We start from the raw sequence: 14,341 nt of genomic DNA, 5'->3' as shown, positions 1-14,341 counted from the left end.
AGTTTTTTTTTCGAATTGATACCTTTCACATGCAAGTCGTCGTCTTCTATTTCAAATGGGTCGAATTGGGTTAAGTAGAGCGTTTGTTTTCTGTTGGTTGGTAGCATTCCAACATCCAGCAACATATCGAAATTCGAAATATTGATACATGCTTTAGTCTTTTGACATTTAAATTTTTGTTTTAAAATACTAAAATAAAATGTCTTGCAACGTAATTTGCGTTATCAGTTTGTTTATTTTTGACGCTTTATAGATTCAAAAACAGCTTAGACATAGGTTACATCGTGTTTATTTTAAGACTCCAGGCTATCATTTAAAATGGGTTCAAATTGTCTATGAATAACATAATTGCAATTTAGTTAAGCAAAAACAAAATCAGAAACTTATCAAAGAACTATGAATAGAATATGGCCCATTGTCTTTTTTGTTAAAACAAAAGCCAGAATTTTAAAAATACAAACTAATCTCTCACATTTCAGCTACCAAAAATCAAATTTTCTCTTTTCTAGCCTCAACCTTGACAGCATTTTACGATCCCGAACCAAATGAAATTATGGAAAATTATAGATTTCATCTTCGGAAACAAAAGGATTTCGATACGGTGGATGAGTTCGTCATTGCCTTAAGAAGACTGTCGGCGACTTGCAAGTTTTGAAACGTATTTGGAGACAGCATTTCGGAATCAATTTGTTTTTGGACTACGTAACCAACGGATTCAGAATCGATGTTTGGAAAAGAAATTGTTTGACGTTAGATGTAGCCCAAGAATTAGCCAAATCCATTGAATCATCTGAAAAATGTGGTGCTGAAATTCAGAAGGTGAAGGAAGCCGATGTTAACTTCGTCAAAGCGAAAAACCGAAAGAAAACTCCAGATAATACCAAATTTGTAAGAAAGTGCTTTCGATGTGGAGATACAAGTCATTTGGCGAATAAATGTAGATTTGGAGACTCAGTGTGTCATGGTTGTGGCAAAAAAGGACATCTGAATAAGGTCTGTTTTAGAGCGAAGAGGTCGGGTGTTGGAGCCACGAATCACTTGGAAGAAGAAGATGAAATGGTACAGCTTGATGAACTGGCACATCTTGAAGAGATATATTAAATTGAAATTAATGATTTTCCCTTTACTTTTGAAATAGATACCAGATCACCGTGACCGTGGTTGGCCTGGCAGATGCGCGAAGACATTTTGGCAATCTTCAAGTTGAGAAAAGTGACATTGAACTGGTCAGTTATTGTGGCAACAAACTGAACTGTATGGGATTTGTGCAGTTAAATGTTAGAACAAATGGGCATGGCCATTCAAAACAACTTTAAATGTACATTACGCGATTTAATCGGAATTCATTACTTGGACTAGTACCCGTGGCATGATGGTTAGTGCGTTGGACTGTCATGCCAGAGGTCTTGGGTCGATCCCTGCCTATGCCATCTAAAGTCTTTTCACGGTACTGCCTCTTGCGAGGAATTGACAAATTCTCCAAGAGTAACTCTTGTCATGAAAAAGTGCTTTCTCAAATTAGACGTTCGGATTCGGCGTATAAACTGTAGGTCCCCTCGATTCCTGACAACATTACTCGCACACAGGAATGGTTGAGAATTATAATTCACTAGGCCCTAGTTCTCAACGGGCTGTTGCGCCACCCAATTTATTTATTTATTTTATTACTTGGACGAGAATGGTTACGTCAAATTAGGTTAGATTGGAAAAAAATTTTAGATGGTAAACGGAATGAGGTAATGTAGTTAGAAACAACGGTGTGGTTTGATGCTAAGGATGAAATTAAGAAATTGCTTCAAAAATATGAGAAGGTGTTCTCGAAATCTACGGGAAAGATTTTCGAATTGTAAGCTCGATACACCTTTAGGAACATGTGAAACCTGTATTTTTTAAGCTCGCCGTGTACCGTTTTTACTAATGCAAGCTGTTGAAGATGAGCTAGACAAGTTGGTTCAAGAAGATGTTTTGGCAAAAGTCGAAACAAGCGAATTGGCAACACCGATTGTTGCCGTATGAAAAAGTAATACTAAAATCAGAATTTGTGGCGATTAGAAATTAATTTGCTAAAAAACGATCCAAAGTTATCTGGTGCAGCAAATGTGAACGTGCGTTTTCAGAAGTCAAGCGACAAATGCAATCATCGGATTGTAGTATTGGCACATTATGACCCACAATTGCCATTAGTACTAGCTACGGACGCAAGTCCTTATGGAGTGGGTGCAGTCTTGAGTCAAATTTTTAGTGGTAGATCAGAACGTCCAATACAATAAGCGTCACAGACATTATCCGAAGTTTAACAACGATACAGTCAAATCGATCGTGAAGCTTATGCCATTGTCTTTGGAATTAAAAAATGTTATCAATACGTTTGGAAGTGAATGCAATCGAAAATTTACCAGTGTCAGTAGTTGAATTAAGTAGAATTGGCAGATGCTATGCAAAAAGACAAAACAGTTCGAAAATTGATTCAAGCTTTGAAATTTGGTCAAGAATGCGAAACAAGAGATCGTTTTGGAATCGAACAAACCGAATTTGCACTACAGAGGGGCTGTTTGATGAGAAACATAAGAGTTTACATACCACCAACTTTAAGAAATCGAGTTCTTAACGAGCTACATTCTGCGCATTTCGGTATGACCAAAATGAAATCTCTTTCTTGTGGATATTGTTGGTGGACTAACATGGATGAAGACATGGAGGCAATGGTGATGAATTGCTCAAACTGCCAATCAACGCGACCCGAGGCTAAAGGAGTACGACCAACACACAGTTGGGAAACACCATCTAAACCTTTTGATCGAGTGCATGCAGATTTTGCTGGTCCGTTTATGGGGCAGTACTTTTTTATATTAGTAGACGCTTTTTCGAAGTGGCCAGGAGTGCACATTTTACAGAATATAACTGCTGAAACTACAATACGAAAATGCCGAGAGATTTTTTACCTTTGGATTACCAATCACATTTGGTTCTGATTGGGGGCCCGAATTCATGTCATCAGACTTCCAAGAATTTCTAAAACTAAATGGATTTCATCATAAGCGTGGAGCACCTTACCACCCAGCGATGAATGGTCAAGCGGAGAGATACGTCCAGACAATACAAAATAAATTGAAAGCCATTAAGTGCAATCGTTATGAAATTGGAAAAGCTTTGAGCAATATTTTAATGTCGTACCGACGAGCTATTTATACAGAAACAGGTAAATCACCGGCTATGACTATGTTTGCACGTCAAATAAGATCAAAGCTTGATTTGATATTTTCAACATCACCAACTAAAGTTAAACCAAGACAATTAAGCGCAGCAAATTAAATTAGACTATGGTCTTATATGGAAACGACATGTTGATCAAATGAGAAGAATTGGTGAAGACATCGAAAAATCTCCAATAACATTAGGTACTTGAACAAACGGACGGAGATAGCGAAGATGAAATAACAGATAAATACTTCATAAAAAGTACAAAAAAAATTCTGTGAATCACTGTAGTTAGCTAATATTTTTTAGGCGCGTCTTCCCAAACCTCCCATCAAATGCATCAAATTAAAAAAGAAAACTCCACCATAGAAGTATCGCTACCACATCTATAACTAAGCACGTATAATTGAATTATTTTGTTTTATGAAATGATTTTTAATTCGTCCGCTTTTCGACTGAGGTTTAGCGTTGCAAATCATTTAATTAAAATGTTAAACATATTTATTAGTTTTTCCAAATCTATAGAAATGTTATATAATAGAAATTAAATGTATAAATGTATATGGATTGGATTGTTTATATTCTTCATAGAAAAGGGTGTGATTTCATTAGTTTTTTAGAGGTACTATATAATATCAGTCTTTTACTCCTTTTTTTAAATAAGAAGAAGTACATCTGAACGCCATCTATTGCAATTTTCATAAGCAGCAGCAAGAAAAGAAAAGAAAAATACGAACAAAAAAAGAGTCAAAAAGAATTTCTCTCAAGAGAGAGCATAAATAATTCTCGAAGAAATGAAAAAAAAATGCAAAAGAATTTTCTCTTAAGAAAAATCCAGGAAAAACCATTGGAATATGGGGGAGTCGATAAACAAACCACCCCCTTGACAAACAGAAGGGTGTATATTTCTCACAGCGAACCCGTATCGTCTTAGGTCTTAACCCATTTCCTCTTTTTTTTACTGCTTCTTGACTCAACTTTGTGCGAAGAAAAACTTTTCGATGTCTTCGAAGGATTTTTTCTTCTGATGGTAAAAAGGAAACTTTTTGCTTGGTGGAGAAAAATCCAAAAAGCATAACTTTGTGTCTTGGATATTTTCTTGAAACGATAAATGAAAAGAAAAACTCCATGGACTTGCAGTTTGAAAGGATGGTTTCACAAGTTTTCCGCTGTTTGTCGCTGGCGTTTCGCAGAGGATATAATTTTGAAATCAGGTAAAATGGTTTTAATTTTGAAATTAGATATTTTTTATGTGTGACTTTTAATTGAATTGATTTAGAAAAAATCATATGAAACAGTGTTGGGTATGGTGAAGAAGAATAAGGGTATAAGTTGGAATGTATATAGGAAAAAGTCCACCCACAAAACAGCAGACAATGTATAGACATGAGCAGTAGACAACCAATTACACTTTGTGGTTAACCGCAAAATACATATATTCTAAGTAATATTTTGGATTGTGCGTCACATAAAAGAGATTTTTCATCCCCTATTTTTTGGATTAATGTCTCAAGGCGATTTTTATATGTTTTATGTCACAATAAGGGTTACCAAAGAAGCTCCGCCTTATTCCGTTGTGGTATTGCATGTTATAAAGTTTTTGTGGTTTTTAAAGAAAAATGTCGGGAACCTGTATCGTTGGTAGTTCAAACGACTTAAAATAGGCATTTTCAGAAAACCATTAAACTTAAGGTAATGAAAGTAAATCTCTTAGAATTATACCAAGGATAAGCCCCTTCAGGTTGGGAGTTGTGTCGTCGGGGTGACTTCCTGGCCACGCAAAAACATGATAGATGTGAAGCACCAACAAGTCTCGTATACGGACGGATTTACAACCTACGCAAACGAATTAAGGACAACGAACTTCGGATATGCACGTGGAATGTTAGGTTCCTTAACAGACCACGTGCGGCCGATGAATTAGTGGAGGCCCCAGACTGCTATAAAACAGACATCACCGCCATTCAGGAGATACGATGGGATGGGCCGGGCAAAAAGAGGATGAAAAACTGCGACATTTACTATGGTGACTGCTACCGCGAAAACCTTTGAGCTTATTTGGATACGGCTTTGTCATTGGAGACAGACTTAGGCAAGACGTCTTGAGCTATAGGTGCATCAATGAGCCAATCATGACCATACGCATCAAGGCTAAATTCGGTAACATTAGCCTGATATGCGCGCACGCTCTTAGACAAAACATACATATGAGCTGTGTCCTAGCTACGACATTAAAACTGTCCTGGGCAATTTAAATGCCAAGCTAGAAAGGGAAGACATTTTTGTTGAAATAATCGGGAAAAACAGCCTGCACGACAACACTTCCGCCAACGGATTCAGGCTTATAGATTTTGCTGCGGGGCGAAACTTCAAGGTAAATAGTACGCGTTTCCACACCTCAACATCCACAAAGGAACTTGGAGTTCTCCAGATCAATCTACCGTCAACCAGACTGACCATATTGCGATCGACGCCAGACACGCTAAAGCATCTTGGATATCTGAACTTTCCGAGGAGCTAACATTGACTCGGGCCACTAACTCGTTGTAGCCAAGGTAGCACTTTGGATTTCCAGACCCAAGGCAAAATGCGGAGGTGCTGGGAGAAGGTACAACGTCGAGATCACCAAATCCTTTTCTGACGAGTTAGAAGTAACCTCTCTCGTAGTTCTCTGCCGCCAACACAATGTATCGAAAACCAGTGGCAACATTGCCAAGATGCAATCTGAGAAGCCGCCTCTGATGTGCTGGGTTTCAAACAGCCACCAACAAGGCAAATGCAGCCAAACAATAGGCGCACAAAGCGGAGCTGCATAAAAGGGCGAGAGGCGAGAGCTGCTCACGAACTCTATGAGCAGAAGAGGCGAGAAGAACATCGACGTCTCCGAAGGAAAAAGAAAGAGCATGAGAAGCGTGCGGTCAAATAGGTTGAGAAGTTTAAGAGCAGAAATGATGTCCGAAAGATTAATGAATAGGTGAAACGAAATTTACAGGTACATAAACCTAGAACCGAAGGCTGCAAAGAAGAAAGTGGAAACATCATAGTGGAACAGCAGTCAATACTGAGAATATAGAAGGACCACTTCTGCAGACTGTATAAAGGCGACGACGTTTTGAATTCCGCTGTCAGGCAGGATGATCTATTCCACATAGACGACGAAAGCCAACAATCCCGTCCTCCCGACTTATACGAAGTAAAGATTGCCATATCTAAGCTGAAGTGTAATAAAGCTGCTGGGAGCGGAAGGCTTGAATGCCAAGCTCTTTAAAGCAGCTGGAGATAAGTTAGTTAGGAGCATGCACCAACTTATCTCTAAGATATGGTCGGAAGAAAACATATCCGATAAATGGATGTTTTTCCGATCCTGAAAAAGGAGGCCCTCTAAACTGTACCAACTATAGAGGAATCAGTCTTCTTAACATCGCCTAACAAATCTTCTCTGCCGTAATATGTGAACGTCTTAAGCCTATCGTCAACAACCTGATAGGTCCTTATCAGTGTGGTTTTAGACCAGGAAAGTTCACAGTTGATCAAATATTCACATGACGGCAGATCCTGGAAAAAATCCAAGAACACCAAATTGGCACCCAGCATCTTTTCATCAATTTCAAGGCCGCATACGACAGCATCTATAGGGACGAGCTGTATAGAGCCATGTCTAGTTTTGGCATCCCTGCCAAACTTGTCCGTTTGTGCAAGATGAGATGATGAAGAATTCACTCTGCTCCATAAAGGATGGCAGCAACTTAACAGAAGCTTTCGATGTCAAAAAGATTTAAGACAAGGTAATGCGCTGTCATGGTATTTTTTTAACATCGTGCTTGAAAGAATAGTGCAGAGCTCATACGTCAACACTAGAAGCACTGTCAGCCGATGATCAGCCTGGCTGGGGGCCCAATTCAAAAATAGCCCAGTCTCTAACGGAGTATCCGGATACCTGGCGACCTCCGGATTAACTAGCCTTATCTGTACATGCGAATCTCTGTGCAGATGGACCTTTTTTCTTCGCGTCTCGTGGGACCAACAAATGAACAAAACAAACAACAAAAATAAAAACATAAGTGAGACCGGTATCTCTTCAGGACCGGGCGGCAGCTTGGCGTCAAAGCCTGCTGTCGTATCTCTTGCGGCCAACAAAGAGAAGGGAGTAGTGGCTAACCATGGACCCTCCTCTGCTGCTGGTAGCAACGAGAATAAAAAGGTAGCGATACCTAATTTCAGTAGTGGCAGGGTTGTGAAAAATGGCCCTACTACTACTACTGAGAATACTTCCAGAAATGGAAAACTCTCTAAAGGTCTTTATAGAGAAAGGCGGCAAGCGGCGAAAATCTTGAAGGCCTCTGGTGCATCATCGGAGGCTGAAAAGACACAGCAGCAAACCACTAGCGTCGAATGGGCCAAAAGCATAATTGCTACAACAAGATCCAATAAGGACTCTACGTCCAAAAGAGAAAGATCTCTTGAGGGGGCCGCACCGACACCAAAACGGCCTCGGGTGCATAACACCAGCACCCCCCTCAATCCCATCAGAAAACCATCCAGTTTCAGTGACGTCGCGAAGGGCAAAGTCGTTGTTGCGGCCATTGACAGGAGCGATGATGATGGAACAATATCGGCTGATCGTTGGCAGTTGGTCAAGGTTAAGCTCTCGGGTGGCTTTTTGAGCATTTTTAGAGAGCTTCCAGGACCACTTCCTTCCATAAGCGATGGGGGTTGGCATGAAGGCCATGTCAAACTCATGGTTTGTGGCGACCAGAGATCTTGTGACCTTTACAAGTTTGCTGTCAGCCGGTTAGGTGAAGTTTGGCCAGGTGCGAAGCTCGAGGTTGTCGCTGTGGAAGACATTCCTAGCAGACCTAGAGCCCGCATCTGGATACCGATTGAACCTGCGGTTATCGAGGACATTCTCGAGATGGTCAAAGTGTGTAACCCTTCCCTTCCGACGCATAACTGGAAAATAGCCAAGCTAGAGGAAGTGAAGGGTCTTTATAGGAGCGCCATTGTGGTACTCAATAAAGAATCCTTGGCTCCTCTAGCCCTAAACGAGGGCTCCATAAACTATGGTTTCGAATCCATTAAAATTCGAATCTATAAAAAAGATGAGGTTAACGCGGAAAGCGCTAAAGGTATAAACAGGGATAAGTTAAATAAAGTCCAATGTTCAGCCTGCCTATGTATAAGCGGATCGCTTCGCACGACCCCGTCTGCGGCACTGGACACCTTGCTCTACCTTACACCTCTTGACATATTTAGTAAACAAATAGCTGCAAGCTCTGCTATTCGCCTCAATGCTTCGTCGCAGTGGACTAACAACAACATTGGCCACTCCGTAATTCTGAGGTACTTAGAATCAATTCCAAAGCACACAGACTACACCATCCCCCAACTACAATTCGACAGGAATTTCCAGATTTCTATACCTACCAGATCTTTTTGGGAGGATAGGACTTTTTTAGAGGATGAGTCAATCCACTTTTACACAGATGGCTCAAAAACCAAAGAAGGGGTTGGTGGTGGTGTGTACTCTGAACGACTGAAATTAAGTCTCTCATTCCGCTTTCCCAATCATTGTAGCGTGTTCCAGGCGGAACTTTTAGCGATTAAGGAAGTCTTGTCTTGGCTCAAAGAAAACGTGATATCAACATCTGATATCCGTATTTTATCCGACAGCCAGGCCGCTATCAAATCTCTGAACTCTGTCTCTACAAACTCTATAACAGTCCACAACTGTCGATCATCTCTAATGGAGATGGCGCAACAGTTTAATATTCACCTTTGCTGGATGCCGGGCCATAGAGACATTCCAGGTAACTATAAGGCAGATGAACTCGCCAGGAACGGTACAGTACAGCCCATCCTACCACGTTTGGCAAGTACTGGCATACCAATCGCTACTTGTAAACTGCTGCTAATGCAAGACGCTGTGAGGAGGGCAGGCACTAGGTGGAATAACATCTCCACGTGTCAAGCCACAAAAAACATCTGGCCAACACTGGATATAAAACGTTCAAGGTGCTTGCTCTCTGTACGCAGATCGCATATGGGCCGGATAATGGGTGTCATAACCGGACACTGTCTAATAGGAAAGCACGCCTCGCGATTAGGCGTATTCTCAAATGACTTTTGCAGAAGCTGTATGGACGAGGAAGAGGAAGAAACTGTTCTTCATCTTCTCTGCACATGCCCTGCTCTAGCTCGAAAACGCAAGAATTACCTAGGAGAATTCTTCTTTAATGATCTAAACGATCTAAATCATATCGGTATAATCAGCCTCTCACGTTTCGTAAGGGACTCTAACTGGTTCCATTGAGCTTAAGAGGAAGCCTCAAGATTCATGTGGTATCACAATGGGCCATTAAACTGGCCTAAGTGTGTCCGTTTACATCTTGGACAGCCACTATAACCTAACCTTACCTAACCTAACCTAACCTAACCTAACCTAACCTACTATCATATGCTGATGAAATTGACATATTCGGACTCAGCCTGATGTCAATGGGGCTTTTGTAAGTATTGAGACAGAGGCGGCAAATATAGGTTCAACGGTTAATGAGGGCAAAACTCAAGAAATTACCTACAACACCGACGTCTCGGTCAACAAGCCACAATCGACAAACGTAACTTTGAGGTAGTCAAGGACTTCGTCTACCTAGGCTCCACCATAAAAGCAGATAACAACACCAGCGCTCAGATCAAACAAAGAATTACTCTTGCTAATAATGCTTTATAAGGCCCTCATCATCCTCGTCCTGCTATACGGTGAAGAAGCATGGACTATGACAAAAGCGGATGAAACCACCTTGGGCCGGTTCGAGAGAAAAGTTCTTCGCGTGATTTACGGTCCCTTATACATCAAAAGGGAGTGGAAGAAGAGATGGAACGGCGAGCTGTACAGCGACGTAGACTTAGCCAAGAGGGTGAAAGTCCAACAATTTAGATGGCTGGGTCACGTAGAGCGCATGGAAACCAATGCTACGGCCCGGAAAATCTTCGGATTCATACCCACAGGATAACGCAGTAGAGGAAGACCCCGGATCAGTTGGCGCGCACAAGTGGGAAGTGACCTCACCCAACTTGTAGTGCGAAACTGGAGACATCTAGCTAGGGACCGAGCTAGATGGAGAAGTTTGTTGAGTGAGGCCCTAGTTCACACAAGACTGTAGCGCCACTTTAAGTAAGTAAGAAGTTTCGAAAGAATATCTTCATATCTTAGAACTTAAGAAAACGTCGGTAAATTATTAAACGTCCATATAATATATTAATATTTTGTAATATTGGCCAGTTAAAAGGTATAAGCCTTCTACATTTATAATATTTGATAACATTTGATATTTAACACGTTTTCAATGAATCAATCAAAATAAAATAAATACCTTTTGTTATTAATGAACACCTTCAAAATAATCTTATCTAAATACTACTCTGAAGACAAAAAGTGAAAAGCAATTTACAAACAGAGGCCAAGCTTTGATAACGATTAGATTATTTTCTGAAGCTTAAAAATCGCATTAAAAAAAGATAAACCTATCGATATGCAGGTATAAGAAAATTTAGATTAATTTATAACTCATTCAGAATCAGTTCCGCCTTATTCGTTGGAAGAATAAGTCAAATGAAGTCCACTACTTTCATACTTGTGCTTGTTTTAAGCTTTTGTCTATTTCATACGTACGACTCCCTACCAAAAAGATGTCAAGAGGATGAAGAATGTTACAAGACACATTTGCATCCTGATTTACCAAGCTCTCCAGATGACGACAAACCTCGATCATTAGATGGAGAAGATAAAATAGAATTTTGGATAGAATCTGGAAAGAACTTCGTAATCGAACAACAAGCCAAAAGGATCAATACCAACGTCGCAAAGAATGTTATTCTCTTCCTTGGCGATGGAATGGGACTTACAACTATTGCTGCAGCACGACTTTATGCCGGAGGCGAGGAGAAAAAATTGTCATTTGAAAAATTCCCCTACACTGGACTATCGAAGACATACTCTGTGGACAGAATGGTCCCAGATTCTGCCAATACTGCAACGGCTTACTTGTGTGGTATCAAAGCTAACTACGGAACAATCGGAGTAAATGCTAATGTTGACGTGGGAAATTGTGAAGCAGGAAAGAACACAACCAATTTTGTTTACTCGGCTGCCAAGTGGGCCTTGGATGCAGGCAAGGCCGCTGGACTTGTAACCACCACCAGAGTGACTCATGCTTCTCCATCGGGAGTGTATGCCCACATCGCCGATCGCGATTGGGAAAATGACTCGGAAGTTAAAAAGTCTTGTGGTCAGCAATCGGGAGTTCAAGATATTGCTCATCAGCTAATACATGGAGAAGTCGGAAGCAAATTGAAGGTGATGTTAGGAGGAGGTAGAATGCACTTCACCGACGCATCCATGGGTAAGGGAGGCAAGCGTTCAGATGGTAGAAATCTCACAGAAGAGTATATCAGTCAAAGTAATCGGAATGTGTACGTTGAAACGCGAGAGCAACTGCTAAAGGTCAGCACAAGAACCACCGAAAGGCTATTGGGAATGTTTCAAGACAGTCACTTGAAGTATAATCTCGAAGTAACACCTGAAACTCATCAGCCAAGTCTGGAGGAGATGACACGTAAGGCCATTGAACTTTTGAAGAAGGAAAAGAAGGGTTACTTCTTGTTCGTCGAAGGGGGAAAGATCGATTTGGCACATCATGAGAACCAAGCGCAGTTAGCTCTTGATGAAGCTCTTCAGTTTTCTAACACTATTGAAATGGCTAGAAACATGACCAGCGAGGAAGATACTCTAATAGTAGTGACAGCTGATCATTCGCATGCCTTTTCGTTCTCGGGATATCCCGTAAGTACATTGGTGGCCTTTTATCAATCTAACCGTTTTCAAAATGCCTTTCAATCTTTCTAGACTCGTGGTGATTCGATTTTCGGTACAACTAAAGCCAAAGCTGAAGACGGTTTGCCACTGCTTACTTTATCCTATGCCAATGGACCGGGATTCAAGACTTATTACGACACTGAAAACCACGTTCGCTTTGATCCCGCTTCTGTGGATAAAACTGATCCACATGTGGCATTCCCAGCTACCGCGGAATTAGAATTAGAAACACATGGTGGGGATGATGTGGCTGTCTTTGCATCTGGCCCATGGTCACATTTGTTTACCGGGGTCTACGAGCAAAATACAATTCCTCATTTGTATGCTTATGCAGCTTGTATTGGAAATGGATTAAAAGCGTGTTGATAATAAAATATCTATTTATAATCTTTAAATTATCCATTAGGATTAAAAATTACAATCTTTTATGAATAACAATTATTGTTCTTGATAGTTTCAAAGATAAACGAAGGAAATGAAGACTGATAACGTTTTGAGTTCAATTTCTATTTCAAATTGCGTTTGATGGGGTGAAAAAACTTGTAAATGAGATTAAAAAACAACACATTTACATTATACTGTCCCCTACTTGAGATTTAAAGCTTCTAGTAATTCAATAAATCAGTAAAATGTGTTATCATCTTCTGATCAAATTTCGCTACCATGTTCAGACAATTATGTGGATTAAGTTTTGAGTTGTAATAAACAATTTTGTATTTTTAACACTTGGAATGAAGTTATCTTTCGATTTAAGAATGTTTCATTTTATTTCTTGCTCCACATCTTTTTGAACCAGAAAAGCTGAAGTGAGCGATAAAAGGTATAGAAATACAGTGTCTTCTATTTCTAGAATGGAAGCTTTTACTTCAGCAAGGTCATTCGTACAATATGATCTTTAATATAATCCAATAGGAAAATAACCAGAGGCTTATAAGAATGTAGTAAAATGTTATGACAGGAATATTTAACGAAGGGAAATGTTTCGGACCAATATTTCTAAGAGCGACTTAATATACAAAAGGCAAAACCTGGTGGAACTTTAGGGCTACTACCGAAAAAGCCCCCAAACCAAGAGTGCATGCCTTGCACCGAAAAAAACGGTCAAACTTTTCGGGCTTTATTATTTAACACGTTTACCAGAGAGTTCCACCGTTCTATTTGTGTATGGGCTAGTTCTCTATGGACAAGAAACTTTACGGCGCTGTTCCAGCACTCTACATTCAATAATGTCCGAGAGGCTTTAGTAAGTTGAAGGAGCACCAAAGTTTTGAATGTATATAAGTCTTGTAGATAACATTCAGATCAGAGGAGTAGATAAACTTCTTACATCGGCTTAAGAATCATTCGGCCAAATATCATTCGAAATTTTTGGCGCCAACACGTATGCGATCGTTCCATAAGAGGTGGTTGGTGATACATATCCAGAATATCAAGATGTTCAGTCTCATTGACGCAAGTGATTTCCATTTCTAACGAGGGTATACCTCTCTTTAACGATATCAGATAACATTGTGTTTTCGATGCAATGCTGTTTTAGGTCGGTACTATAATTTTGTTCAAATTATAGACATGTGCATTCAAGACGTTACTCCCCGTGGTGAGGAGTGGTTTTATCCGGCTCCCCATCCTTGGAGCTATACTTAGGATCTGGCCCTCCAAGTTAAGAGTTGTGCCGCAGGGGTAACTTCCTGGCCACGTAAAAACATCATAGTTGCGAAGCACCAACAAGCCTCAGATACGGACGAATTTACTGTTGACAACCCACTCAAACGAAATAAGAACAACGAACTTCGGATCTGTACGTGAAATGTTGGGTCCCTTAACAGATCACGAGCAGCCGAACAATTAGCGGAAGCCCGTAACTGCTATAACGCAGAAATTACCACCATCCAAGAAGTGCGATCGGATGGGCCGGCAAACGCAAAATGAAAGACTGCGATGTATACTACGCCGACTGCTAACGAGAACAAAGACAGCATCTATTTGGTATGAATTAGTTGTTGCAAAAAGTCTTGAGTTTAAACAGTGTGAGCGAGCGCATCACGACAATCCGCATCAAGGATAAACTCTCGAACATAAGCCTTATATGCTCGCATGCCCCAACAGAGGAGAGAGATGACGAGACCAAAGACATATTCTTCGAGCTCTTGGACAAGACTTATGGGCAGTGTCCTGGCTATGACATTAAAATTATCTAAGGAGATTTTAACGCCAAGCTAGGAAGAGAAGACATCTTTGGTGGCATAATCGGGAGATACAGCCTGCACG

At 40.5% G+C, this 14,341-nt stretch overlaps 1 protein-coding gene across 1 annotated transcript; it reads left to right on the top strand.

Moving 5' to 3' along the window:
- The first annotated feature begins 10,770 nt into the window (after nucleotides 1-10,770).
- Nucleotides 10,771-12,805, top strand: LOC129946037 (membrane-bound alkaline phosphatase-like). Its single transcript, XM_056056053.1, has 2 exons — nucleotides 10,771-12,040; nucleotides 12,104-12,805. Exons 1-2 carry the CDS (start codon nucleotides 10,811-10,813, stop codon nucleotides 12,437-12,439), a joined length of 1,566 nt encoding a protein of 521 aa, XP_055912028.1. The 5' UTR covers nucleotides 10,771-10,810; the 3' UTR covers nucleotides 12,440-12,805.
- Nucleotides 12,806-14,341: the final 1,536 nt, after the last annotated feature.

This window comes from Eupeodes corollae, chromosome 2 (assembly GCF_945859685.1).
Source record: "Eupeodes corollae chromosome 2, idEupCoro1.1, whole genome shotgun sequence".
NCBI classification, from domain to species: domain Eukaryota; kingdom Metazoa; phylum Arthropoda; class Insecta; order Diptera; family Syrphidae; genus Eupeodes; species Eupeodes corollae.
The sequence above is the reverse complement of the archived record's forward strand: the minus strand, read 5'-3'. Positions and strand labels throughout refer to the sequence as shown.